The sequence below is a fragment of the Bubalus kerabau genome, chromosome 10 (genome assembly GCF_029407905.1).
Source record: "Bubalus kerabau isolate K-KA32 ecotype Philippines breed swamp buffalo chromosome 10, PCC_UOA_SB_1v2, whole genome shotgun sequence".
Taxonomy (NCBI): domain Eukaryota; kingdom Metazoa; phylum Chordata; class Mammalia; order Artiodactyla; family Bovidae; genus Bubalus; species Bubalus kerabau.
This window is the reverse complement of record NC_073633.1, coordinates 59,244,434-59,270,203: the sequence shown is the minus strand read 5'-3', so window position 1 is coordinate 59,270,203 and position 25,770 is coordinate 59,244,434. Positions and strand designations below refer to the sequence as shown.

The window sequence follows — 25,770 nt, the reverse complement described above, 5'->3', positions numbered from 1 at the left end:
TAGTATCAAAAGTGAGGAACGTTCAAGTCAGACTGTGGCTTCTTACTCTTTAAGATTTGAAATTTCTGGGTGGTCTTTCTTGCTTCCAGACCTAGAACTCAAGTTCTGGCTTACAAGTTCAGTGCACTTATCACTTTGTATTCCTGGTTCACCAAAATGCCTATAATGCTTTTGGACATAGATGTGCTTTAAAATCTTCCCAATTTTCTATGATTTTTCAATTCTGCTACTGCTGCTGCTAAGTTGCTTCAGTCCTGTCCAACTCTGTGCGACCCCATAGACAACAGTCCACCAGGCTCTGCCACCCCTGGGATTCTCCAGGCAAGAACACTGGAGTGGGTTGCCATTTCCTTCTCCATTGTGTGAAAGTGAAAAGTCAAAGTGAAGTCGCTCAGTCGTGGCCGACTCGTAGCGACCCCATGGACTGCAGCCTACCAGGCTCCTCCATCCATGGGATTTTCTAGGCAAGAGTACTGGAGTGGCTTGCCATTGCCTTCTCCGATTTTTCAATTCAAAGATCCCCAAATACCCATATCTGGGTACACCACGGACTAACATTTTAAAGCAAAATTTTATGTCAATGAACAAAAGGAAAGATTTGTTGTTGTTGTTACAACATAAAACTCTATATCATTCATCAGTTAAAAAAAAATAATTAAGTGAACAGCAGAGTTTGGATGAACAAGCTAAGATCCATATAGCCTTCTGGATTAATGACAGAGACTAGATTTAGCAGCACTGCTCCTCCTTATGTTGATTTTTTTCCCCCATTTCCTCAACTTTCAGGAGATCAAAGGAAGAAGTGCTTCAGGTCTGTTTACAAAATGACATGCGCTCTACATAAAATAGATCCCATAAATCACTTTAAAATCCAGTCAGTTTAATATAAAATGTTTTTAATTGTTTTTGAAAACATTTAAAAAACAATTTTTGAGCACTTTCAATAAAAAAAGAGAACTGAAATGCTACTGCAATATTCAACTACTGTAGTTTCAGCAGGTACAACAGACAACAAAACACTGGGGAAATCTTGACTTTTTGCACTAAATGAAAACATGAAACAGGGCTTGTTTTTGTCATTTATGGTGTAGTAAAGCACATTATAGTACAAGACTCTTATATGAACCTCTGATGCACTGCACAAAAAAACACTTTCCTTCTTTTCAGTTCAAAAGTCAGTGCTTATTGCAATTATATGCAAAATTATTTACTTCATGAAGTCTTATCATGATAAACAGTATGCAAAATGTTTAAAACATCAAAACAATGAAAATAATCTGAGAAAAGAACATATTCAACAATAACTAAGCAGAATTAGTAAACATAAAAAAGTAAATAACTTGTGAATAACTATGTCTGTCTGGTTAACACTGAACCAGTTTCAATACAGCCAAGAAAAAAAAAAGTGGTTACAGGAATACCTAGTACTGTACAAGATAAGTCAATAACACTCATGCACATTTTGTGATCATGTATTAACATGGTGAAGCAAACTAAACTTAATTCTTCCTGCTGTAATATTCTCATGTAAGAGAATAAGAAATAGAAATATCTCATTGAGATTAATGCACATTGCTACATAAGACAATTTTATCTGTCACTTTGATGACATTTTGTCTTTTCATAATGAAACACATTTAAAAAGTTTAATCTGTGGACTGTATTGGTTGCATTTATCCTAAGAGATGTGCCTACCACAGGTTCAACAAATTTAGTGCAATATATGAATCCCAGAAAGTTTGCTGAACGAATTCAACCAAATTTAAAGTGTTTGCTGCAATACTATACAGGGGTTAAAAATCCTCCAGTCTTTATATTTTTATCAAAAAAGATTCCCATTATTTTTTATATTAGTAGGAAGCTAATAATGTAAACAAGGGATTAGAATGGCCTCAAAATCTCCTTTTCAGAGTATCTCATATAGAAAGGCTCCCATCATTTGTTAAGAGAAATCACACAGTTTCCTTTGGGTATTGCATACTTTGGTGTGCAGTAGTGCTGTGTCTCAATGTACAGTGAAGAAATAACTAGCATCAAGGAAAAAATATCTAACAGATCATTAAATCAAGATAACAGCAAACACACAAATGTCAGTAACTAGGACATATCAATATATAAACCTCTGAGCCAACCCTAGCACCATTTATTTATCAAAATGTTAATATCCTACCTTGCAAATTTACTGAACAATGAAACTGTATTAAACTCATCACATTTGTTAAATATTCATTGATTGTAGTCTTCTGATTGGCTTACTAATTAAGGTAAAGGAAAGCTTAGTTAGGTTCAAGGTAGCAGACAATGGTTTAAGAATAACTTTATAAATTTAATGGCAAATTTTTAAGTCTATTTGAAACTAATCTTGAAACTCAGTTAAATGGAGCTGTCAACTAGTGAGAAGACTTGTGTCAGCATGAAATTCATAAATAGTTATTCACAAAACAAAATGGGAGCTGTAAGAGAGAAACATTCTAAAACAAATCCTGAGTGCTTCTTTTTGCAATTGTGGTTATCACAATAAATAAATTAAGCATGTTATAAAATGCTCCTCTTCTTCAAGTACTATTAGATATCCCCTTTGTTTTATCAGAGATAAAGATTTGTGACTTCGGACCTCGGGTGATGAAATGTTGTCTTTTCAGTTTTTTATGTTATTTCTCTCCTGCTTGCTTGTGTTTCAAAGGGATCCCATGATCAAACTGCATTTCTATGTTCAGGAGGAGTGAAGGAGCCAGTCGCTAAATTGAGGACTTAAGAATACTATAAATAAAAACCTTCAAAATAAATCTTAAATAGAATTTAATATGTGCATACAGACATATTGTGATGAAACTAAGAAAACTGCTTTTTAGTTTCCTTCTAAATTTCCCTATCTCAACTAACCAGATAATAAAACATAAGATATTCTTCTAACATGCTTGCATTTGTTCTATTAAATTACAACATTTCGCATTACTTACTTGCTTTGTTTACATACGTGTGTGTATGTGTGCACACGCCTGCATGTGTGCACGTCTCTGTGGTAGCTCCATATTAAAACTAACATTTTAAAAGAAGACTAACACAAGGTCACAAATAAAAATGGCTACTAGTTTTTCCTTTTAATAATTTTAGTGCAGCTTTTGCTTTCCTTATATTAATATTTCATTTTCCATTATTTCCTCCTATTTAAGCCCTTCGTTGCAGGTGCAAATGGTACTGAAGTCCCAGAAAGTCCTACAGAGATTTTATTTTTTCATTCTACAGTAGCTCTATGCTTCAAGCCTAAATACTTATAATAACCTGAATATTATCCCTGTTTCAAGGAAGACCTTCTTGTCTACAGTTCACTTTAGCTATGATTTCATACTTAAAAAGATAATGCCAACAACAACAAAATATCCTATATCTAAAATCAATGGTTTCCTCTAAAATCTGTGCAGATCAACCAATGAAATAAAATGAACTTATACAAAATAAAGATCTAGACTGCTCTTGTAAAAGCTGGTTATTCTTTTGTTTACTAGCAAACAATGTGATTAAATGGGGGAACATTACAAAATTTAAAACCTAATATTTGTTTTTCTACAGCCTACTCTTTTCAGAAACTTGGTAAGAACTGAGGCAAGTCTAACCATTTCCTACTGAAGAAGAAACCACTTCGGCAGCAAACTCTTTTTAAAATGTCACAATTAATAGTAAGTGTTTCTGCTGCGGGAGGCACTTCCATTAAGACAAATACAATACATATGTCTTTAGTTACAGTGTGCTACATGTTATAAAACACAATTTAACCCAACATTTCAACAGTAGGATGGTCCTTGCTTTCTATCCATTCAAAACCTGATGAAGTCATAGAGCTCATGGAGTCACTGCAAATTTGTTGAAACAAGGGGTCATTCTTTAATTCTTCCAGTGTAGGTTCATCATCTTGTCCCTGCTGACGACCTGGATCAAACAGTAGATTTGGGTCTAGAGTGTTCAAATCATTGATGCTGCCTGAGAGCTCAGAAGACAACCTGATGTCGCTAGAGAAGTCAGACGCAGGATTAGTGAGGTCAGATGCTACCTGACCTACTAGCTGCTGGCTGGTCTGCAAGCTGTCTCCACTCAACAGGTCTTTAACAGTGCTGCTGAAATCTAACTGTTGCTCTCCAATTTCTGATTGTGCTTGATTATCCCCAGGAGAAAAACTGATCTGATCGGTGCTATTACTTTTGGTGAGGTAAGATGGTGCTTGGAATTCATAAATAGAAGTGCTGGAATCAATCATATTCTGCGGATTGGCACTCGGAAAGACAGTGGACGTTTCCAAAATCTGAGTGAGATTCATCCGGGCGGTGTAATTGGAGGGCAGATTGTTCATGCCCAAACCTCTCACAGCATCATCATTGTCAGAATCAAGTTTACTCAACAAAACATTGGTTATTTTCTTACTGTTCGTTTGCTTTTGAAGAGCATTTGGGAAGGCTGTTTGCATCATGACTGTCAATGGAACTGATTGACTTCTTTGAGCTATGTTGTTGGCACATGCATCTGTGTGGACATTTGTGAAAACATGAACTTCGGGGGTTACTGGACTTCCAAAGGGGGTCACATTGGATCGGGGGATATTAGATACTGGGTAGAGGGTGCTTCCACTAAGATTACGCTGGCGATGAACAGCAGGGCTCACACTCCGGCACCTGAAGTTGCTGCTGGCAGATGAATTAGTTCCTTTATTATCAAGAGGGGCAGGGACCGCAAAACCCTCCTGTTTATTGGTGTTATTTACAGTGGCACCTTGATGCTGCACAGGAGAGACAGGAGTCAAACGACAAAAATGACTGTCATGATGTCTGGATTGAGACTGATAAGACTGCCCAGGCACGGCGAAAGCGTGAGGTTTCCTGAAACGGTCTTCCACTAGTTCCTGATAGCTTGGGAGAATGCCATGGCCAGAAACAGATGAATTACCAACCCCACTATACCCATTATTCATCCATTCAAGCTTGGTTTTGTCAGGGTGTGTGGCCATGGGTCTTTGCATTGGTTTCACAGGACTACTTGAGACAATGCTGGCATCATGATACGCCATACTGGAGCTTATTGGGGTAAATGCAAAAGGATTCCTGCATTCTACGGGGCTGGGAGGGACACTACTGCTGCAGTTAGAGTGTGGCGTACCGATGGGTGTATGTCGGCTACTTCCCAAAGCACTATCCACAGGTGTTGTCTGGGCCAGCCTGGAGCAAGGGCTCTCCCGTGACAGACTCTGCGACCCAGCAATCATTTCAGATGTGGGGGTCGGGGTTGGGGTGGGAGTGGGAGTGGGTGTTGGGGTGGGGGTGGGGGTGTGGATTGGAGTGCCATTGCTATGAATTGGATGATAGAAGTGGGTGCTGGAGGCGTGAGATGACATTGGAGCTCCTGGAGTCACAGACTGACTCTGCAGGGTCATTCCCAAACAGTTACCATAAGAATGAGAGTTGTTCATTGACATCTGCTGCTCCATGAGCACCAGCTCTTCTACAATACTATCCTGTGTAAGCTCATCATCAAAAGGAAAGTAGCTTTCATTTGTTTGGGAAACAGAAGGCTCAAATTCCTTCAGTTCGGACTGTAGAGGTAACTGATCTGAAGACTGTGCTTGTATTTGATTCAAAGAAGATTCTTGGATCTGGCCATGCAGCTGCTGGGAATATGTGTCCTGTGGCATTCCTTCTAATTCCCAAACAGACTTCTCTAAGTCATTGATATCCGAGTGCTCGGGAATTGTCATAACACTGATATCTTGCTGTTGTTCACAGCCGGCGGATACAAATTCAGAATCCTTAGTGACCTGTTGCCACTCATTTGGATTAAAGCTGCCATCTGATTTTGAATCATGGTCCAAGAGAAAGACACTGCCTTCCAGCTTTACTTTGCTATCTGGAGATGATGATGGTGTGGTTTGCTGTTCTAACGCTGAATCGCTGGTAACAAGAGCAGAGGAATCCAAGGGCTGACTTGCCACTATGTGTGAGTTGACATGTGTTGAGACCTTGCTGGAAATTTGAGCACCTGCTGCTGAGCTCTCTGTTTTCCCTGAATGTGGAACCTTTGGGTCCTTCTTAACACTGCCTGGTTTCTGACCTTCTGGGATAACTGCAGATACCTGTTCCACAATTGGTTTCTTTATAGGAGGCACCTGGGACTCTTGCATTGCAGAAGAGAGCCGCTTTCTTGGACTTTTAGTGCACACTTTAGGGTCTTTATTTATTGAGTCACCATTAGATGGTGAGCTGGTGCTGGTGAAAGTGAAGTTCTGAGTGGCAACGGAGAGAGTGACAGTGCTCTGATTATTGCCTGTTGAAGTGCCTGGCAGAATTTCATTACAGCGGTTTTTACATTTGGTCCTCTGGTCACAGACCTTAGTTGCTTTTATTTCAACGACACCTTCGTTGGAAGGTTTCTGTACTGCTCCATCTATATTACTTTTCTGTCCCGAGAGGGCACCAGGTGCTGTTTTGGGCACGTCGGTCCCGTCAGAGTTCTCTTGGCACTGTATCGGAGGCTCATCTGATGATGTCTCAGGCTCCATTTTAACTTCCACGGCAGAGGGTCCCCCGGTGCTGCTGGTCTTGGATCCAGGAGACTGAAGTGAAACAACAGAACCATTCTTGATCTGTGGGATGGTCCGTGCTTCTTCTGTTGTTCCTGTAGCACTGTTTGCTGAGGCAGAATGTTTCAGAGGGGTACTGCTGCTGCTGGGTGTGAGGGATATCGCTGTCATTTTCACCACATTTAGAGAACTCATGTGTGAGGTGGGCACAACGGCGGTCTTGATGGGACTACTAGTGAAGAGGACCGTAGTCGGAGAGCGGATGGTGAGTGCACTGGTGCTGGCTGGCTTGGGTAAGATCTGAGGGTAGCGGTGCCGGGCAGAACGATCCCCGCCGGGACTGGCCGGGACGTTCTGAGGAGTCTTTGGTGTCTGTTTCACAGACTGCATGTGCTGAGTGACCACCTGTACATTGAGGGGAAGAACTTTGCCATCAGAAGAACTCATTGGACTTGGTGAAGTTACCAACTGCCTGGTCCGTTGGACCTGTTAAAAGATGGAAAACAAAAATACCAGATTTATCAAGTCCAGAGTATAAACAGCAATTCATATAATTCATTAGTATTGAGGCATTTTATACATGTAATGCTAAAAAAAAAACAAAAAACAAAAAAACCAGTTCCTATGTTAGACAAGAATTCTTTTAGACCAGATAAATAAACACTATAATACATGCAACACAGTGTAATATAGTTACCAAATACAATGATATGTAAGAAGAATATTAAGATGTCAGTAAAAAACTTCACATTGCTAAAACAATGATTTTTTTAAGGAGGTTATAGGGAGCAGAGATAAAATCTGAAGAACTATCACAACTATTTAATATAGAGGTAACTAACTGGAATTTGTGCCAAGATGACTCACTCACAGGGGAGACTGTCTTATACGTGGACTGACCTTGGACATTACTAACAAACCACTGTGGATAAGGTCTCAGATAAAACTACCGCCTTCCCCAGTTCGCTGTATAATGATCAGTGCAAGAGAATGGTTCCCAGGTACTCCATGCTTTAATGACAGGATGATGACGATGATAATGATAAAAACAAGAAAAAAATAAGATACAATATCTTTCTAATAGTATCACAAATAACAACCTAAAACACCATCTTGCTTTAGTATGATACTCTCTCATATTAAAAGCCAGTTCGTCATAACCTTGTTATGTTGTGACATAACAAGCTGTGTGGGACAGGCAAGGAGTATACCAAGACTTCAATTTGTTGATAAGGAGAGAGACTCAGAGTAACTAAGAGACTTGCCCGAGGTCCCGTGTTCAGCAAGCCAGAGACGGGACTATGTTAATGTTTTACCGATACACATTATAATTTTGTTCCATCTGAATGATAAAAAGAAAAAAAAAATTAAACCAAAAAAAAAGCCTGCATTTGTGTCATCTTTGCTGACTAGAGATGAAACAACTCTGAAAATGACTCATCTCCTATGTAAAGCTCTGACTGGTTATACGCAAACTTATGTGTCTTGTAATTTCACTTCTGTTCTGTTTATAGCTTATTTTGTAGATAACAACGTATATCCTGAATAAAAGACAACTGACTGAAGTGAAATCTTTGTGTGGTCACAAACTCAGTTTATATCTGAATTTATACCTCTGCTTATGGAGGAGCCTGGTGGGCTGCAGTCCATGGGGTCGCTAAGAGTTGGACAAGACTGAGTGACTTCACTGTCACTTTTCTCTTTCATGCACTGGAGAAGGAAATGGCAACCCACTCCAGTGCTCTTGCCTGGAGAATCCCAGGGACGGGGGAGCCTGGTGGGCTGCCGTCTCTGGGGTCGTACAGAGTCGGACACGACTGAAATGACTTAGCAGCAGCAGCAGCAGCAGCATACCTCTGCTTGCTGCCTTCTCCTGTGCTACTTTTAATTAAACAATGGACTTCCCACCATCCCAGTCATGCCAAATGCTGTTTAATGATATTACCGGAATGGGACTAGGGACAGCTGCCACGACGATACCGATAGGTTGAGGAGAGAGGATTGCAGGGTTCCCATTAGAGAGATTAGTCACTCCATTGCTTGCTGAGCCTTCTGATTTTTTTGCTGAGGATTCTCCTGGCAAAGGGGATTGTAGTTTCTGTTCTTGCTGCTTTTTCTGGATTTTACGTTGCAATTGCTGTTTAGCATCAATAGGAGATGGCAGAGTCTTCACTTGAGGCTGAAAGGAATTACTTTCAGCTGTAGGTATAAAAGCAGAAGGCTGGGTAATTCCTTTAATTCCTGAAAATAAACAGAAAGGAGAGCATAAATACTCTTTAGAGAAGGCAGTTACAATTCAATTTCTTTGATTATGTAGCCATCTACTGGACAAAGCCAACAAACCCAGGACATTTTAACTCACATTACACTTACAGTTTATAAATATTTGCCAATATAGTTTTAATTGAACCTTAAAATATGGCTCAACTTGGTAGTTAAACCAGCAATAACAGATGAAGATTTTGAAAAGAATAGTAGCTATATCACTAACGTGCAGAACTTAAGACAAGTCAGTGCCAAGCTAACATGTTTTAGATTTTATCAGTAGATGTCAGAAAATCTCCTTCCTCTCTTCTCTAATTAAGAAATTCATGTATTTTTATGATTTTAATATTCAGCCCACAAGGGGCACTCAATACATATTTGCAGAAACTATCTATATTTTAGGAAAGAATGCATGGGGAAAACAAGTCTTTAATTCCACAAGAATTTCATAAAAATAGGTACTACAGTTTTAACTGATACAACTATATCAGTATGACTTAGGAGAAATTAAGCAGAATTTCTTAGTAAGAGTGAAGTTAATAAAGTCTAAAAAAAGTGTCTCCGAGGAAACTTTTTCAAGCAGTAGTAAGATGAAACACTGAGAAAAAGGAATGATAAAATAAACACGGGATAAATTTTAATTTAAGAAAAACTGGTTATGTAATAAAATTAATTTTTCAAAAGCTCATTTCACATCTAGGGAGTGGCATTAAGATCAACAGAAAGGGAGCAGAGTCAGTAAGAAGAATGGAGAGAGGCCAGGGGAGGACACCCCATCCTGAGGGCATGCCCTGCCCTTCCCTTCCCCAGACGGTTCTGCTTTTCATCTTGTGAACAGCAACAGCCTGGTGAGTGGGAGACGAGAAGAAGAGAAAGTACCTGTAAACTCTCACCCACACACTCATTCCTCAACAATCTCTCATTTTCTGACCTTCCCTTTAATCACCTAAGTACTATTTTTTCCCCTCAAATCCAACTCAAATCGCACTGCTCCCATGCAACCCGTAGCCTCGGCTCCGGCTACTCAGCACCTGCACCCCAAGAGCCTCTGCCAACCGCCCAAAGCTCTCTGATGCCTCCTGCCAGGGTTTCTGGACAGGAACGGGTTCCAAGCAGCTGACTTAGAAAAGGACATCTGTAATACAACCTGTTCTTAATATGGAGACTATAAAAAAAATATTCATCTTCAAAGGATGAAGATTATTCACTACAAAAGGTATTTTTAAAAGTGGCAGTGGCTGAGAACAAAATTGCAGGATATTCTAAAATACTGAATAATGAATAATGACACAGTTGTTAAAAGAACAGCCTCTCAAGCTACTTTCAAAAAGTTACAAATGTCTATTTATATATTGTATAATATATATTATCTATTTATACAAATGTTTATTTATATGATTGTCAGTATTTTCATTTATAGAATATACCTTTTTTCACACTTATGCCTTAAAAATCCATTAATTCAACATTCTTTTTTCAGTCAGCCTATGTGAATACTGTGGGAAATAAGATAGATGTTTCTTTGATATGATACCTATGATATCATAGATATCATGATATCTAGATACTTATGGTATCTCTTAAATCTTCAACGTGTTCCTCTTCTGGGTGTCAGTAGGGGTAGGAGAAAGGGAACACTGAAATTTGAAGGGCCCATATCATTTTTTGAACCTGTTTTGCCAGAAGCTAGAACAGTCTTATGTAAAGGAGTAACCTTGGTTTTGGAGACAGACAAATCAGGATTCAAATTCTGGCTCCACAATTCATCTGACTATGGACAAATTACTTAACTTCCCTTAGTCTTACTTTTTTTCTGATCTTTAAAATGGGAATAAATATCATGTCTCTTACAGGATTGCCATGGGAATAAATGAGGTAACAGATGTGAACTAACTAGCTACATCAGGCTGCCCATGCACTTCAGCCCCTGTGTAACTGTAAATGTATGGATTTGAGTCATCCAGTTTCTATTGAGATAGGAAAAATTATGATGAGGCTCTTGTAAAAGGCTATTTTGATCATATTGATGGTCCTCAAATGACAAAAAAAAGAGAGAACAGAACAATCTCACACACATACCACAAATGCCTAAAGCTTCTTAAACATAGAGGAAAAGGATTACTTATTAAAATAATGAAGTTAAGATAAAAAAGTAAAGTTATTCAAGAGTGTAATTATAGTCCTCACTGTGAGAAATCTACCATTTCACATTAATAAATTTTTTTAAAGAAGTTATAATTTCCTAGAGTAATAACAAAATTTATTCACTCTTTCTTAGGTTATTAAAAGTATGACTGAAATAAGACATTTAAAAAATTTCATGAAAACAGGTACTTTATGCAGCTATTAACTTACAAGGGAGTCATTATTCTAATGATACTGACAGTCCTCAAACTGTCAATTCTAGAGTTCCTATCTGAATAAAAATAGCTATTTGAATGCATATTTAAAAAGTCACTCGTTATTTCATAGTAATGCTTCATTCACATGGTTTACTTTTTGTGAGACTAGGTACCTTTCACATTGTCCAAAGATCATTTCATTTATAAGTATTAGTTTTGGGGACAGGAGTCTCAGCAAGTAATTTAAAAACTTAACTTTACTATTTACTTGTAATATTTATTAATTTAGAAACACATATATACCAAAAAGTGCACATATATTCTTTAAACTTTAAAATAGCAATGGAAAAATTAATGAAATACCAACTGGCAAATCATAACGGTTTCATATTTAAGCAGATTAACATACAAAGCTGTAACTTAAATTTTATCATGAAAAACTATCATTATCATTTTTGTTAGCTCAATAAGCCCATCTGAATTTAGTATTAAACGAAGAGTGAACATATACAAATACTAAAAAGAGAAAGAAGTTTTATGGCTAAACTCTTTTTTTTACCACCAACTCTAGATGTAGTAACACCCTGTCAGTTTCAGCTTGTTAATAATTTTGTACCTGGTGGTGCTGCTGCCATTACAGTGAGCGCTGCCATCGACTTGGTGCCTATATAGTGACTTTTTACAAGGAAGCGGGCTAATTCCAAGACTGTGTCAAATGGCTGGCTTAACACCTTCTGGGCCCACTCACACACAAGACGGCAGGCAGAAGAGATAACTTCTTCATCAATGTTCTGAAGTTGCCCAGAAGGTTCAGCGCCTTCCAACTAAACAGAAGAAAAAGGGGGGTGGGGGGGGGTAGACTTTTAAAAAGAAAGTTCAGAGAAATTAAATTGAAGTACACTCAAGATACATAGGAAGTGAGTGAGTGAAAGTCACTCAGTTGTGTCCGACTCTTTGTGACCCCATGGACTATAGTTCATCAGATTCCTCTGTCCATGGAATTCTTCAGGCAAGAATACTGGAGTGGGTTGCCATTTCCTTCTCCAGGGGATCTTCTTGACCCAGGGAGTGAACCTGGGTCTCCTGCATTGTAGGCTGATTCTTTACTGTCTAAACCACCAGTGAAGCCCTTTAATCAGAAGGTATAATCTGAATCTGTCAGGTCAAAGCAGTACTAAGTGACTGGTGTTGGCAGGCATAAAAGTAGATCCTTGCAAATATGAGTCCTATGCCTGTACCTACTGGTGCATAGCCATCAGCAGCATTGTGAATATAACATCTAAACATATGTTGTTAAACATACATGAAGAATAACAGATCTGAATTTTTCTAAAAGCCTTTTCTAACATCAAGAAAACAAACTATGCCATGAACTATATTTTCTCTTCTGAAAATATTCATTCTATACACATTACTCTGTAGCTCAAATATTCCATTTGATGATATATACCATGAATATATCTATAAATCAGCAACTTTAGATCCATCTTTTTTCCCCTTAATTTCAAGAGCCATGTGAAATAAGTAATGTACGCTAACAGTGTCCAGCCATTATTGAGTTTTTGGCTCATTTATTTAATAAAAGGCGCAGTTCCTGGTCCCTGGTTTAATCCAAATGAGACTATGTAGTATGCAAACATTGAAACATGTAAAATATCATGTATGAAATGAGTTGCCAGTCCAGGTTCGATGCACGATACTGGATGCTTGGGGCTGGTGCACTGGGACGACCCAGAGGGATGGAATGGGGAGGGAGGAGGGAGGAGGGTTCAGGATGGGGAACACATGTATACCTGTGGCGGATTCATTTTGATATTTGGCAAATCTAATACAGTTATGTTAAGTTTAAAAATAAAATAAAATTTAAAAAAAAAATTAAAAAAAAAAAAAAAAAAAAAAAATAAGGTACAATTTTTACTTGGGATTCCCTGGTGGCTTAGCTGGTAAAGAGTCCACCTGCAGTGTAGGAGACCTGGGTTCAATTCCAGGGTTGAGAAGATACCCTGGAGAAGGGAACAGCTTACCCACTCTAGTATTCTGGCCTGGAGAATTCCATGGACCAAACAGTCCAAACACATGACTGTTGTTTGTTTATCCAAATGAGACTATGCAGTATGCATTTCGATGTTGATAATAACGTACAATTTTACTTATTAAAAATAAAAGGCAGAAATTCTTACCCCATCTCCAGTTTTGTGAAAATCAAGATTGGGCAGTGTTGGCATATGAACAAAAGCTTTTTTTCTTAGTCCACTGTAGCAATATGTAATAAATGGTCAAGGTCTAAAGTACTCTACATTAAATGAACTGTTTATATAGTTAGCACTTGGAAAGCAACCATATATGAAATGAGAATAAAATTGGCCTGAGACATCATCTACTTTCTGAGTTCTTTAGGCAGAGACTTTAATATTAGAAACTCAGGACACCTTTACTCTTTTGAAACTGCAACAGTTCTTATAGAATATTACCATCTTAAAGGAAACAAAATGATTCTCATCTGGTATAAATTTTATGAATAAATGTTCCTAATAAGCTGTGCCAGCCACCAGTAACAAACAGGTCAGAAGGAAAGGAATATCCAGATGGAAACCTGGCAGAGAGAAGGGAAACTCTAGCCAGGGCACAGGGACAAAAACAACTCTTAAGAGTGTCACAAGGGCTTTAACCTTTTCACTTCTCTTTTTCCACTGAAACACACAGGATTATCACCTGTAACATGCCAATGACACACCAAGACATTTTTGTTTGCACTCAGGAAACAAGACTAGGTCGTGCAACTAGTAGTTAAAGAACACCTGCCTGGAGTCGTTTTAGAAAAGCAGCCTCTCCCCTTCCCCTTCTCATCTCCTCCACAGAAGAATTTTCATGATTTGAAAGAGGCCAACAGCTAAGCAGAGAGAAATGATGTATTTCTAATAGGATTTCTAACCCTCCATGTGACGATCTTCTTCCAAGGGTAGGAAGAACTTTATAATAAAGTCTTAATTTTAATTTCCTTACTTCTGTTTGCTCCTATGGGGCCTTTTCTATGCCCTGGTTTAATTTTAAAATAGCCTTTAGATGACTGGATGAAAAACAGTTTAAAGATAACACTAATCCTGCAGGCCAAGTTCCACAAGAAAATTTTTTGAACGTTGTATATATCACCAGGGAGAGCCCTATGTTTCTAAGGTAGAGGAAGGAAAGATGATAAGCTAACATCTTTTTCCACTTTTACTGATATAATTTTCAAGTGCTGTCCTATGGTATACCTTGATAATCCTCATTACTAAGGAAAAGAAGATCAAACCATTAAGGACACATTATAGTGACAAAGTAAGGTGAGATCTATCACAATCTTAATAACCACCATTTGTTATTTCTCTTTCAGTGTGATAAATAGCTGGGAGAATAACATTTACAATTATTCTAAGTACTTTTGAGTTGTTTATATTTGTTGATTTAAATTTATTTCTAAATATAGTTGCTAGTTGAACTACTACAGCAGATGTTCAGTAATAAGTGAGAACTTTAAGAGATCACTGAAAATCAAACTGGTAAAGGATATTTAGATTTGCCTCTTGTGCCCAGACGACGTGCCTTCATGTTTGGAAAGACATTTTTCATAATCTTCCCGAAGTCAGCAGCACTTAATGGATGGTAACCAAGATTGTCACAATAGCTCCTACAAGAGAAGGAGGGATCAATTTAGAGAGCAACAGAACTCACAATCACATTAGCACAGTGTCATTTCAGTAAAATCTGACCCTTATGACAAAGTGAAGAAACACATCTTCAAGTCATTCACTACAATTTTCATTGATACATGCTCATCCTTCTTTAAAGACTAACTCAGGCTTAGTTTGTTTCATCCTCAGGGCATACAGTATTACTGCTTTTAACAGCAGAAACTAACACTCAACCAGTTGGGCTCTATGTTTCCACATATGTCTCAAGCTCATATACTGGAATAATTTCCAATGTAAACATTATGGGTGTCAGACACAGACAAGACTACTACATGGTTTAGATTACAAACATGATATATTATGACTAAAGGAACCTTAGGGATCATCTATACCAACATTCTCATTTTACCAGTAAGGGAAAAAAATGAAGGCACAGTGTTCTCATCCCTACCACCCCTATTAATGCCAAGAAAAATTAATAAGGCAGTAACTTCAAGTGGGACCAGGGAAACAAGCCAAGTCTTAACTACTACTAGAATCAGGTACTCTGTCTTTCTCTACAGCTGCCAGTCCTAGGTAGAAGACTAATTCCTCCTTCACCAGTTCAGCAGCAGGAAAAGGCTATTTCCTCTTGGCCTTTGGGAGAACCACTACCTGAGGCATACCAAAGAGGAAGTCAGAGGAATTGCAAAATAACTCAGTCAAATCTCCCTGTTCACTCCCCATTTCAGAATCAACCAATATAGCTTCTTGATGAAGAAGTCATGTGGTAAAGATCCAAGGAGAGAGGCTTAGGATAAACAAGAAAATCCACTAGAATGGGCAGCATATAGTGGTAACTGGGACTTGAGTTCTTGTAGTGGATGGTTGAGTATGCTGGCAACATCTTTGAAGTGATCTGAACTTGGAAGTCAATTTGGTAGACACTCAGGAGAAGGATGGGAGCCTCAACAGAGAGGATGGGTAGGTCTGAAGACTGGTGTTTTTCTTGATTGTACCCTCCCTGTTGCAGCACCAAGCACCGCACACTCCTGTTGTGGGTGGGGCTGGGGGAAGGAGTGGAGGTGCCTAGCAGATGAATTCTCAACAATGCTGCAGAGCAGGGAGAAGAGAAAGGAGCTGATATGTACTGCGAATTCCCTCTATAAGGAATATTAGACACATCATATTTAAGCTGAGACTAAATGTGATACTCCCAGCGGTTCAGGGGCCAAGGTTTAAAGTGCAAAGTGAAGCAATGATCTTCTGCAGAACTGACAATTTAAATAAATGAACTGCATCAAATCATAACCATTTCACTAGCAAGTTAAATCAGTCATCTTTATGATTTAAACGAGCACAGAAAGAAAATGTGAATGAGCTCTTTTACAACTTAGGGCCATGATACTTGTTTCCTCTACCTCGAATATTTTCTTACCCTTCAAGTTCCATACTGGTATGATTCTGTCTTCCCTATCCAAAGCAACGCTCTCCTGCCATGCCCTCACCACCTTCCTTATCTGTGTACTTTGTATCTTTTATTCTCCTAGCTTCCAATTATGTAACAGCTAATTTATTTGTTGTTTGTCTCCTCCATTAGACTGTAAGTGCAGCCAGGGCAGTGACCATGTTTATTTGGTTCACCACTGTATTCTTAGAACAAGGAACAAGACTGAAGAATCACATTAAACCTTAATATGACATATAACTTGATATGACTTTAAATATGACTTAGTAAGTATGTCATATTTAAAATGACAAGAAACCTTAAAGAAACACATTGAAGCAATGTGCAAATGAAGCAAAGAAAGAAAACAGTGCCTACTGGCTCCTATAACAGCACTGGCAGGTGGGCCTAAAAAACCTGAAATCATATAAAGAGAAAGCAATGAGTCTAATGAGAGATATAATATCCATTCTATCCTCCTTTTGTGACTGAGGTTTTGATTTTTTTTTTTTCACTGTATTAGTACACTAAAGTTCTTTACTTTGGCAGAAGGGGTAGGCAGAAGGTTGGCAAAACTAAGTGTCAGGATGACCGATGCAAAATTTGCTTGTCAAATTGAACTAATCCTGAGTATGATTTTAGAATGTGAACATCCAGTTTCATCTGGTTTTTGACTCTTATTTATGCCACTAAAAGACAGGAATTCATCAGGAGAATAAATTTTTAAAACAATGAACTTACCTTTAAAATATTCTTTAGCAGATAAATGTAAAACGTACTTTGGAGACATATAAACAGCTCAAATTATACCTCCTGAATCAAACAGAAGGCAATGTTGGGAATAAAACTACTTATGACTCAACACTCTACACTTTGAAATCTTACACGTCTAAGAGAAAACACAGTGCCTCAGTTTGAAAGTAGCAATAACAACACCTGAACAGGTCATCAATTTCTTTGTGAAATGAGTTCAGAAGGTTGTATAGTTCACCTTCCTGCCAGGTATGGAAACGGCTATCCTCAAATGGGTATCTGAGCACTTTGCTTGAGAGACAGAGCCCTAGATTGTGAGGTGGTCTAACCAATCTTCAGTGGTTCTAATTACCAAAGAAAAAGAATTTCATTATTACAGGCTCTTCCCTACTGAGAAGTTCCAGATATTCAATGACTCTTTAATATATCAATAATCAAGTATTTATCGGCTCCTCTGTCCATGGCATTCTCCCAGCAAGAATCCTGGGCTGGGTAGCCATTCCCTTCTCCAGGGGTTCCCCCCGACCTAGGGATCAAACCTGGATCTCCTGCATCACAGGCAGATTCTTTGCTGTCTGAGCCATTTACAGGCTATCCTACTTATTCACAATTTTGAAACCAGGACTATATAACACACCATAGGTCATTCCAGGCCATGTCAAGATCTTGGTTAGTTTATATCTTGTTTTCCTGCTTCATAACTTTAACTGCAGTTTGATCAAGCAAGATATGGTATCAATTAACACCTAACTCAGCATCAGATTATATTTATTCAGGACTAAAAAAAAAGGGAAGGCACAGAGAATGTCCTATTCACAGGATAACTAACAGTCTACTGCCATTCTTGAAATCAGATTTCTCTTTTTGTTTTACTGTTTTTTTTTTTTTTTGAAGTATGCTTTACAGACTTTGAAATTAAGCTTAACATTTAATATGGCCAACATGTCACTCAAAATCTTCAGCAGCAAGTCTATCTTTAAAGTTTATTCATACCATTTACAAATAAACTATGTAAGCTAACAGTAAACATTGTTTAAAGGTACAAAAATATAAATGAAAATCATAAAATACTTGTGGCAAAATACAGTCATAGGATACATAACAATACTTAGACATTTTTGGACTGCTTCGTACATGTTACTTCATTTAATTCCACCCCAAGTTTCCCTGATAGCTCAGTTGGTAAAGAATCTGCCTGCAATGCAGGAGACCCCTGATTGATTCCTGGGTCAGGAAGATCCTCTGGAGAAGGGATAGGCCACCCACTCCAATATTTTCAGGCTTCCCTTGTGGTTCAGCTGGTAAAGCAATGTGGGAGACCTGAGTTCAATCCTTGGGTTGGGAAGATCCCCTGGAGAAGGGAAAAGCCATCCACTTCAGTATTCTGGCCTGGAGAATTCCATGGACTATACAGTCTATGGGGTTGTAAAGAATTCTCCAGGCCAGAGTAGTGGAGTAGGTAGCCTTTCCCTTCTCCAGGGAATCTTCCCAACCCAGGAATCGAAGCCATGTCTCCTGCACTGAAGGCGGATTCTTTACCAGCTGAGCCACTACTGCCTAAATGCCAGTTAATGAGGATGGTGACAATAGCCCCTAGAGTGCAATTAAGCCGTCTCAATGCAATGACACATTTCTACCTATAAAAAGATTGATGAAAGGATAATCTGTATATTATCATGTAGAAAATAAAGGAAAATACCATTACATGTTTATGAAATGGTATAAAGTCCAACTGCTTTTCTTCATAAGAACATGCTTTCAATTTGTGTACCAAAAGTTCTAATTGGGTTATGGACTCCTACAAATTCAAGGCATCTACTTCTGACTTAATGCGTGATTTCAAAATGCTTTTTTTTTTTAAACCCTTGGACCCACTTCACTCATCTTTCCCAGCCTTTACGATCATCCTTTTCGCAACCAACAATAAATTATCTCTGTTAGCTTTTTTAAAAAGAATTTTTAGTTGCAACATGTATGCGAGATCCACATTGTATTTGTCTTTCCTCTGTCTGATTTACTTCACTTAGCATAATGCTCTTGAGGTCCATCCATGTTGCTGCAAATGCCAAGCTTTCATTCTTTCTTAAGGCTGAATAATATTCCGCTATGTATATGCACAATGTCTTTATCCATTCACTCACTGATGGACACTTAGGTTGTTTCCATATCTTGGCTTTTATAAACAGTGCTGCAGTGAACATGGCAGTGCCTATATTTTCAAGTTAGTGTTTTCATTTTTCAGATATACAGCCAGAAGCAGAATAGCTGGATCAATTTCTCAAGACCCTCCATACTGTTTTTCATAGTGACTGCACCAATTTATATTCCTTCCAACAGCACACAAGGGTTCAATTTTCTTGACATCCTCACCAATGCTTGTAATTTGTTGTCTTTTTGATAACAGTCACTCTGACAGGTGTGAGGTGATAGTTCATTGTGGTTTTGATTTGCATTACCCTGATGATTAGTGATGCTGAGCATCTTTTCATATACCTCTTGTTCATCTTGATGTCTCTTTTGGAAAATGTCTATTTATATCTTCTACCCAATTGAAAAATCAAATTATTTTTGTTCTTGTTGAGTTGAATGATTTTTTATACACTTTGAATATTAACCCTTTAACAGATATATGACTTGCAACTCACTAGGTTGCCTTTTTATTTGGCTGATAGTTTTAATGCAGTTCTATTTGTTTATCTTTGATTTTTAAAAATTCTATCTTTGCTGTCAGATTAAAAAAAATCATCGCCAAGACCCACATCAAGAAGTGGGTCTTATCCAAATGCAGAAGAATACATCTTCTTCTCAAGTGCATTCTCCAGGATACATTTTGGGACACAAATCAAACCTCTGTAAATTTAAGAAAACTTAAATCATATCGAGCATCTTCTCTGACCACAACATTATGAGACTAGATATCAATTACAACAACAACAAAAAACCCCTGTGAGAAACACAAACATGTGGAGATTAAACAACACATTTCTAAATAACCAACAGGTTACTGAAGGTATTAAAAAGGAAATCAAAGATCTGACAGAAATAAATGAAAAAGAAATGAAAGGAACAATAGTAAAGATTAATAAAACTAAAAGCTGGTTCTTTGAGAAGATAAACAAAATTGACAAACCTTTAGCCAGACTCATCAAGGAAAAAAGGGAGAAGAATCAACTCAACAAAATTAGAAATAAAAAAGGAGAGGTTACAACAGACAATGCAGAAATACAAAGGATTATAAGAGACTATTATGAACAATTATATGGCAATAAAATGTATAACCCGGAAGAAATGTACTGATTCTTAGAAAAGTTTAATCTTCTAAGACTGAACCAGGAAGACACAGAAATTATGAACAACCCAATTACAAACACTCAAATTGAAGCTGTGATCAAAAATCTCCCAAAAAACAAAAGCTCAGGACCAGATGGCTTCACAGGAGAATTTTATCAATCATTTAGAGAAGAGCTAAAGCCTATCCTTCTAAAACTCTTTCAAAAAATTGCAGAGGAAGGAACACTTTCAAACTCATTCTACAAGGCCTCCATCACCCTGACACAAAAACCAGACAAAGACAACACAATAAAAGAAAACCACAGGCCAATATCACTGATGAACATAGATGCAAAAATCCTCAACAAAATTTTAGCAAATAGAATTCAGCAACACATCAAAAAGCTCATACACCATGCATTACCAGGTTGGGTTTATTCCAGGAATGCAAGGATTCTTCAATATATGCAAATCAATCAATGTGACACACCATATTAACAAATTGAAAGATTAAAAACCATATGATAATCCCAGTAGATGCAGAAAAAGCTTTTTACAAAATTCAGCACCCATTTGATTAAAACTCTTAAAAAAATGGGCAGAGAAGGAACCTACCTCAACATAGTAAAGGCTGTATATGATAAGCCTATAGCAAGCATTATTCTCAATGGTGAAAAACTGAAAGCATTCCCCCTAAGATCAGGAACAAAACAAGGGTGTCCACTTTCACCACTATTATTCAACATAGTTCTGGAAGTTCTAGCTACAGCAGTCACAGAAGAAAAAGAAATAAATCCAGATTGGAAAAGAAGAAGTAAAGCTCTCACTGTTTGAAGATGACATGATACTGTACATAGAAAACCCTAAAGATAGTATCAGAAAATTACTAGAGCTAATCAGTGAATTTAGCAAAGTTGCAGGATAAAAAAATCACTTGTACACACAAGTGATTCAGGATACACAGAAATCACTTGCATTTCTATATACTAACAATGAAAAATCAGAAAGAGAAATTAAGGAATCAATCCCATTCACCATTGCAACAAAAAGAATTAAATATCTAGGAATAAACTTACCTAAGGAGGCAAAAGACCTGAACACAGAAAATTATAAGACACTGATGAAAGAAATCAAAGATGACATGAACAGATGGAGAGATATTCCATGTTCCTGAGCAGGAAGAATCAATATTGTGAAAATGACTATACTACCAAATACAATCTACAGATTCAATGTGAGCTCTATCAAATTACCAATGGCATTTTTCACAAAACTAGAACAAAAAATTTCACAATTCATATGGAAACACAAAAAACCCTGAAGAGCCAAAGCAGTCTTAAGAAAGAAGAATGGAGCTGGAGGAATCAACCTTCCTGACTTCAGATTATACTACAAAGCTACAGTCATCAAGACAGTATGGTACTGGCACAAAAACGGAAATATAGACCAATGGAACAAGATAGAAAGCCCAGAAATAAACCCATGCACCTATGGGTACCTTATTTTTGACAAAGGAAGCAAGAATATACAATGGGGCAAAGACAACCTCTTCAATAAATGGTGCTGGGAAAACCAGACAGCTACATGTAAAAGAATGAAATTAGAACACTTCCTAACACATACACAAAGATAAATTCAAAATGGATTAAAGACCTAAATGTAAGACCAGAAACTATAGAACTCTTAGAGGAAAACATAGGCAGAACACTCTATGACATAAATCAAAGCAAGATCCTCTATGACCCACCTTCTAGAGTAACAGAAAGAAAAACAAAAGTTAACAAGTGAGACCTGATTAAACTTAACAGCTTTTGCACAGCAAAGGAAACTATAAGCAAGGTGAAAAGACACCCTCAGAATGGGAGAAAATAATAGCAAATGAAACAATTGACAAAGGATTAATTTCCAAAATATATAAGCAGCTCATACAACTCAATACCAGAAAAACAACCCAATCAAAAAGTGGGGAAAAGACCCAGACATTTCTCCAAAGAAGACATACAGACGGCTAACAAACACACGAAAAGATGCTCAACATCACTCATTATTAGAGAAATGCAAATCAAAACTACAATGAGATATCACCTCATACCAGTCGGAATGGCCATCATCAGAAAGTCTACAAACAATAAATTCTGGAGAGGATATGGAGAAAAAGGAAAGCTCTTGCACTGTTGGTTGGAATGTAAATTGATACAGCCACTATGGAAGACAGTATGGAGATTCTTTAAGATTAAAACTAGGAATAAAACCACCATATGACCCAGCAATCCCATTCCCAGGCATATACCCTGAGGAGGCCAAAATTGAAAAAGACACATGTAACCCATTGTTCACTGCAGCACTATTTACAATAGCTAGAACATGGAAGCAGTCTAGATGTCCATTGACAGATGAATGGATAAAGAAGTCGTGGTACATATACACAATGGAATATTACTCAGCCATAAAAAGGAACATATTTGACTCAGTTCTAATGAGGTGGATGAACGTAGAACCTATTATCCAGAGTGAAGTGAGTCAGAAAGAGAAAGATAAATAACATATTCTAACGCATATATATGGAATCTAGAAAAATGGTACTCTAGTATTTATCTACAGAGCAGCAATGGAGAAACAGACAGAGAGAATAGACTTATGGACATGGGGAAAGAGGAGAAGAGGGTGAGGTGTATGGATAGAGTAACATGGAAACTTACATGACCATATGTAAAATAGATAGCCAATGGGAATTTGCTGTATGGCTTAGGAAACTCAACAGGGGCTCTGTATCAATCCAGAGGGGTGGGATGGGGAGGGAGATGGGAGGGAGGTTCAAAAGGAAAGGGATATATGTATACCTATGGCTGATTCATATTGAGGTCTGACAGAAAACAACAAAATTCTGTAAAGCAATTATCCTTCAATAAAAAAATTAATTAATTAAAAGATGTGGTACATATATACATTGGAAAAAAAAAAAGAAGTGGGTCTTGCTACCTATCTTTTCTTCTAGGAGTTCATGATTTTAGGTCTTGTGTTCAAGCCTTCAATCCAGTTTGAGGAAATTTTTCATGTGGTATAAAATCCCAGTTTCATTCTTCTGCATGAAGCTCTCCAGTTTCCCCAACACCATTTATTGAAGAGACTGTCCTTATCCCACTGCATAATTTTGGCTTCTTTGTTGTAAGTTAATTGACTATATATGTGTGGGTTTATTTCTGGCCTCTCTATTCAGCTTCATTCAACTATATGTTTTCATGCCAACACCATATTGTTACAAAATAGAGTTTGAAATCAGGGGGTATGATGCCTGAAGATTTGTTCTTCTTTCTCAAGATTTTTTGGCTGCTTGAGGTCTTTTTTGGTCCCACACAAATTTTAGAATTCCTTGTTCTGTTTCTATGAAAAATGATATTGGAATTTTTATTTGGATTGTATTTAATCTGTGGACTGCTTTGATTAGTACAGACATTTAACACTATTAATTCTTCCAACCCATGAGGACAAACTGTCTCTCCATTTATTTGTGTTTTCTTCAATTACTTTCCTTGATGTCTTGTAGTTTTTCAGTGTACAGGTCCTGAACACTGGTGGTTAAATGTAATCCTAAATTTTTTTTTTTTTGATACAACTGTAAATGGGATTGTTTTCTTAATTTTGCTTTCTGACAGCTTTTAAAAAAATACAATAACTCTATTTATTTATTTTTGGCTGTGCTGGGTCTTTGTTGCTGCACTGGTTTTTCTGTAGTTGTGTGAATGGGGGCTACTCTCTAGCTGTGGTACACAGATTTCTCACTGCAGTGGCTTCTGCTGTTGTGGAGCACAAGCTCTAGGGCATGTGGGCTTCGGTAGTTGTGGCTCCCAGGCTCTAGAGCACAGGTTCAATAGTTGGGGCGCACAGGCTTAGTTGCTCTGTGGCATTTGGGATCTTCCCAGATCATGTATCAAACCTGTGTCTCCTGTACTGGCTGACAGATTCTTTACCACTAAACTACCAGGGAAGCCCTGATAGTGTGTAGAAATGAAAAAGATTTTTGTGTATTCATTTGAACCCCACAACATTACTCATTTATTAGTTCTAATTGTTTTTTGTTGGACTCTTTAGGGTTTTCTATATATAATATCATGTCACCTGCAAATCGTTGACAGGTTACTTTCTCCTTTCCAATAGGGATGCCTTTTATTTCTTGTTCTTGCCTACTTGCAAGGGCTAAGACTCCCAGTACTGTGGTGAATAAAAGTGGCAAGAGTGGGCAGCTTTTGAGTATGACATTGGTTGTGGGCTTGATGTATATGGCTTCTGTTATGTTGAAGTACATTTCCTTCACAGTTGCTTTATTGAGTTTTTTTCAGCATAAATGAATGTTGATTTCTGTCAAATGCTTTTCCTGTAGCTACTGAGATAACCATATGATTTTTATCCTTCACTTTGTGTTGTATCACATTGATTGATTTGTGAATGTTGACCCAGCAACATTTATCTCTAGAATAAATCCCACTTGATCATGTTGTATGATCCTTTTAACATATTGTTGAATTCAGTTTGCTACTATTTTCTGAGAATTTTTACATCTATATTCAACAGGAATATTGTCTGTAATTTTCTTTTCTTTCGGCATCCTTGTCTGGTTTTGGGATCAGGGTAATTCTGGCTTCATGAAATGAGTTTGGAAGTTTCCACCCACTTCTTCTATTTTTTCAAAGAGTTTGAGAAAGATAGGTAGTAATTCTTCTTTAAATGTTTGGTAGAACATTTGGGAGGTTTTTGATTACTGATTCAATCTCCTTAACTAGTAATTAGTTGGTTCAAATTTTCTATTTCTTTATGATCTCAGTCTTGGTAGGTTGTATGTTTCTAGGAATTTATCCATTTCTTCCAGATTGTTCAATATGTTGGCATGTCACTGTCTAAAGTAGTCTCTTATGATCCTTTGTATTTCTGCAGTATCAGTTGTACTATCTCCCCTTCATTTCTGATGTCATTTATTTGACTCCTCTCTTTTTCTCTTGGTGACTCTAGCTAACAGTTTTTCTGCTCTTTGTTATTTCCTTCCTTCTACTGACTTTGGGCTTTGTTCTTCTTTAACTAGTCTCTTGAGGTGAAAAGAAAGGTTTTTTGAGGCTGCTGTTGTTTCTTGAGGTAGGCATTTATCACCATGAACTTCCCTCTTTAACTCTGCTGAGTAGAGTACTCTTTATTGGAGATTTTTCCCTTTCAGGATTTTGAATATATTGTGCCAGTCCCATCTGGCTTATAAAGTTTCTGCTGACAAATCTGCAGATAATCTTATGGGGGTCTGCTTATTTGTAACTGGTTGCTTTTTCTTGCTGCTTTAAAGATTTTCTCCTTGTATTTAACTTTTGACATTTTAATTATAATGTGTCTTATCTCCATTTTATTAAGGTTTTTTTGCTGAGGTTTTACCTTATGCTTTATTTGGAACATATTCCTTTGTTTCTTTATTTTGCTTGATGTTGTGATGGTTTCTATGCAGTA

At 37.5% G+C, this 25,770-nt stretch overlaps 1 protein-coding gene and 1 long non-coding RNA gene across 12 annotated transcripts in view; one reads left to right on the top strand and one right to left on the bottom strand.

Annotated features, from left to right (window-relative positions):
• Nucleotides 1-879: 879 nt before the first annotated feature.
• RFX7 (regulatory factor X7) overlaps nt 880-25,770 on the bottom strand; it is a 147,240-nt gene continuing 122,349 nt past the window's right edge. For all 11 annotated transcript variants that reach the window (XM_055537866.1, XM_055537862.1, XM_055537861.1 and 8 more), the window contains exons 6-10: nt 14,720-14,836; nt 13,350-13,434; nt 11,786-11,993; nt 8,508-8,803; nt 880-7,048 (exon numbers count right to left, since the gene is read on the bottom strand). In XM_055537866.1, the coding sequence (XP_055393841.1) occupies nt 3,770-7,048; nt 8,508-8,803; nt 11,786-11,993; nt 13,350-13,434; nt 14,720-14,836 (3,985 nt within the window). In that variant the 3' untranslated portion in view covers nt 880-3,769. The remainder of the gene's footprint in view (nt 7,049-8,507; nt 8,804-11,785; nt 11,994-13,349; nt 13,435-14,719; nt 14,837-25,770) is intronic.
• The window catches only part of LOC129621428 (uncharacterized), a 50,568-nt gene continuing 31,478 nt past the window's right edge, over nt 6,681-25,770 (top strand). Inside the window, exon 1 of the long non-coding RNA XR_008699354.1 lies at nt 6,681-6,827. This is a non-coding gene — a long non-coding RNA (uncharacterized LOC129621428). The remainder of the gene's footprint in view (nt 6,828-25,770) is intronic.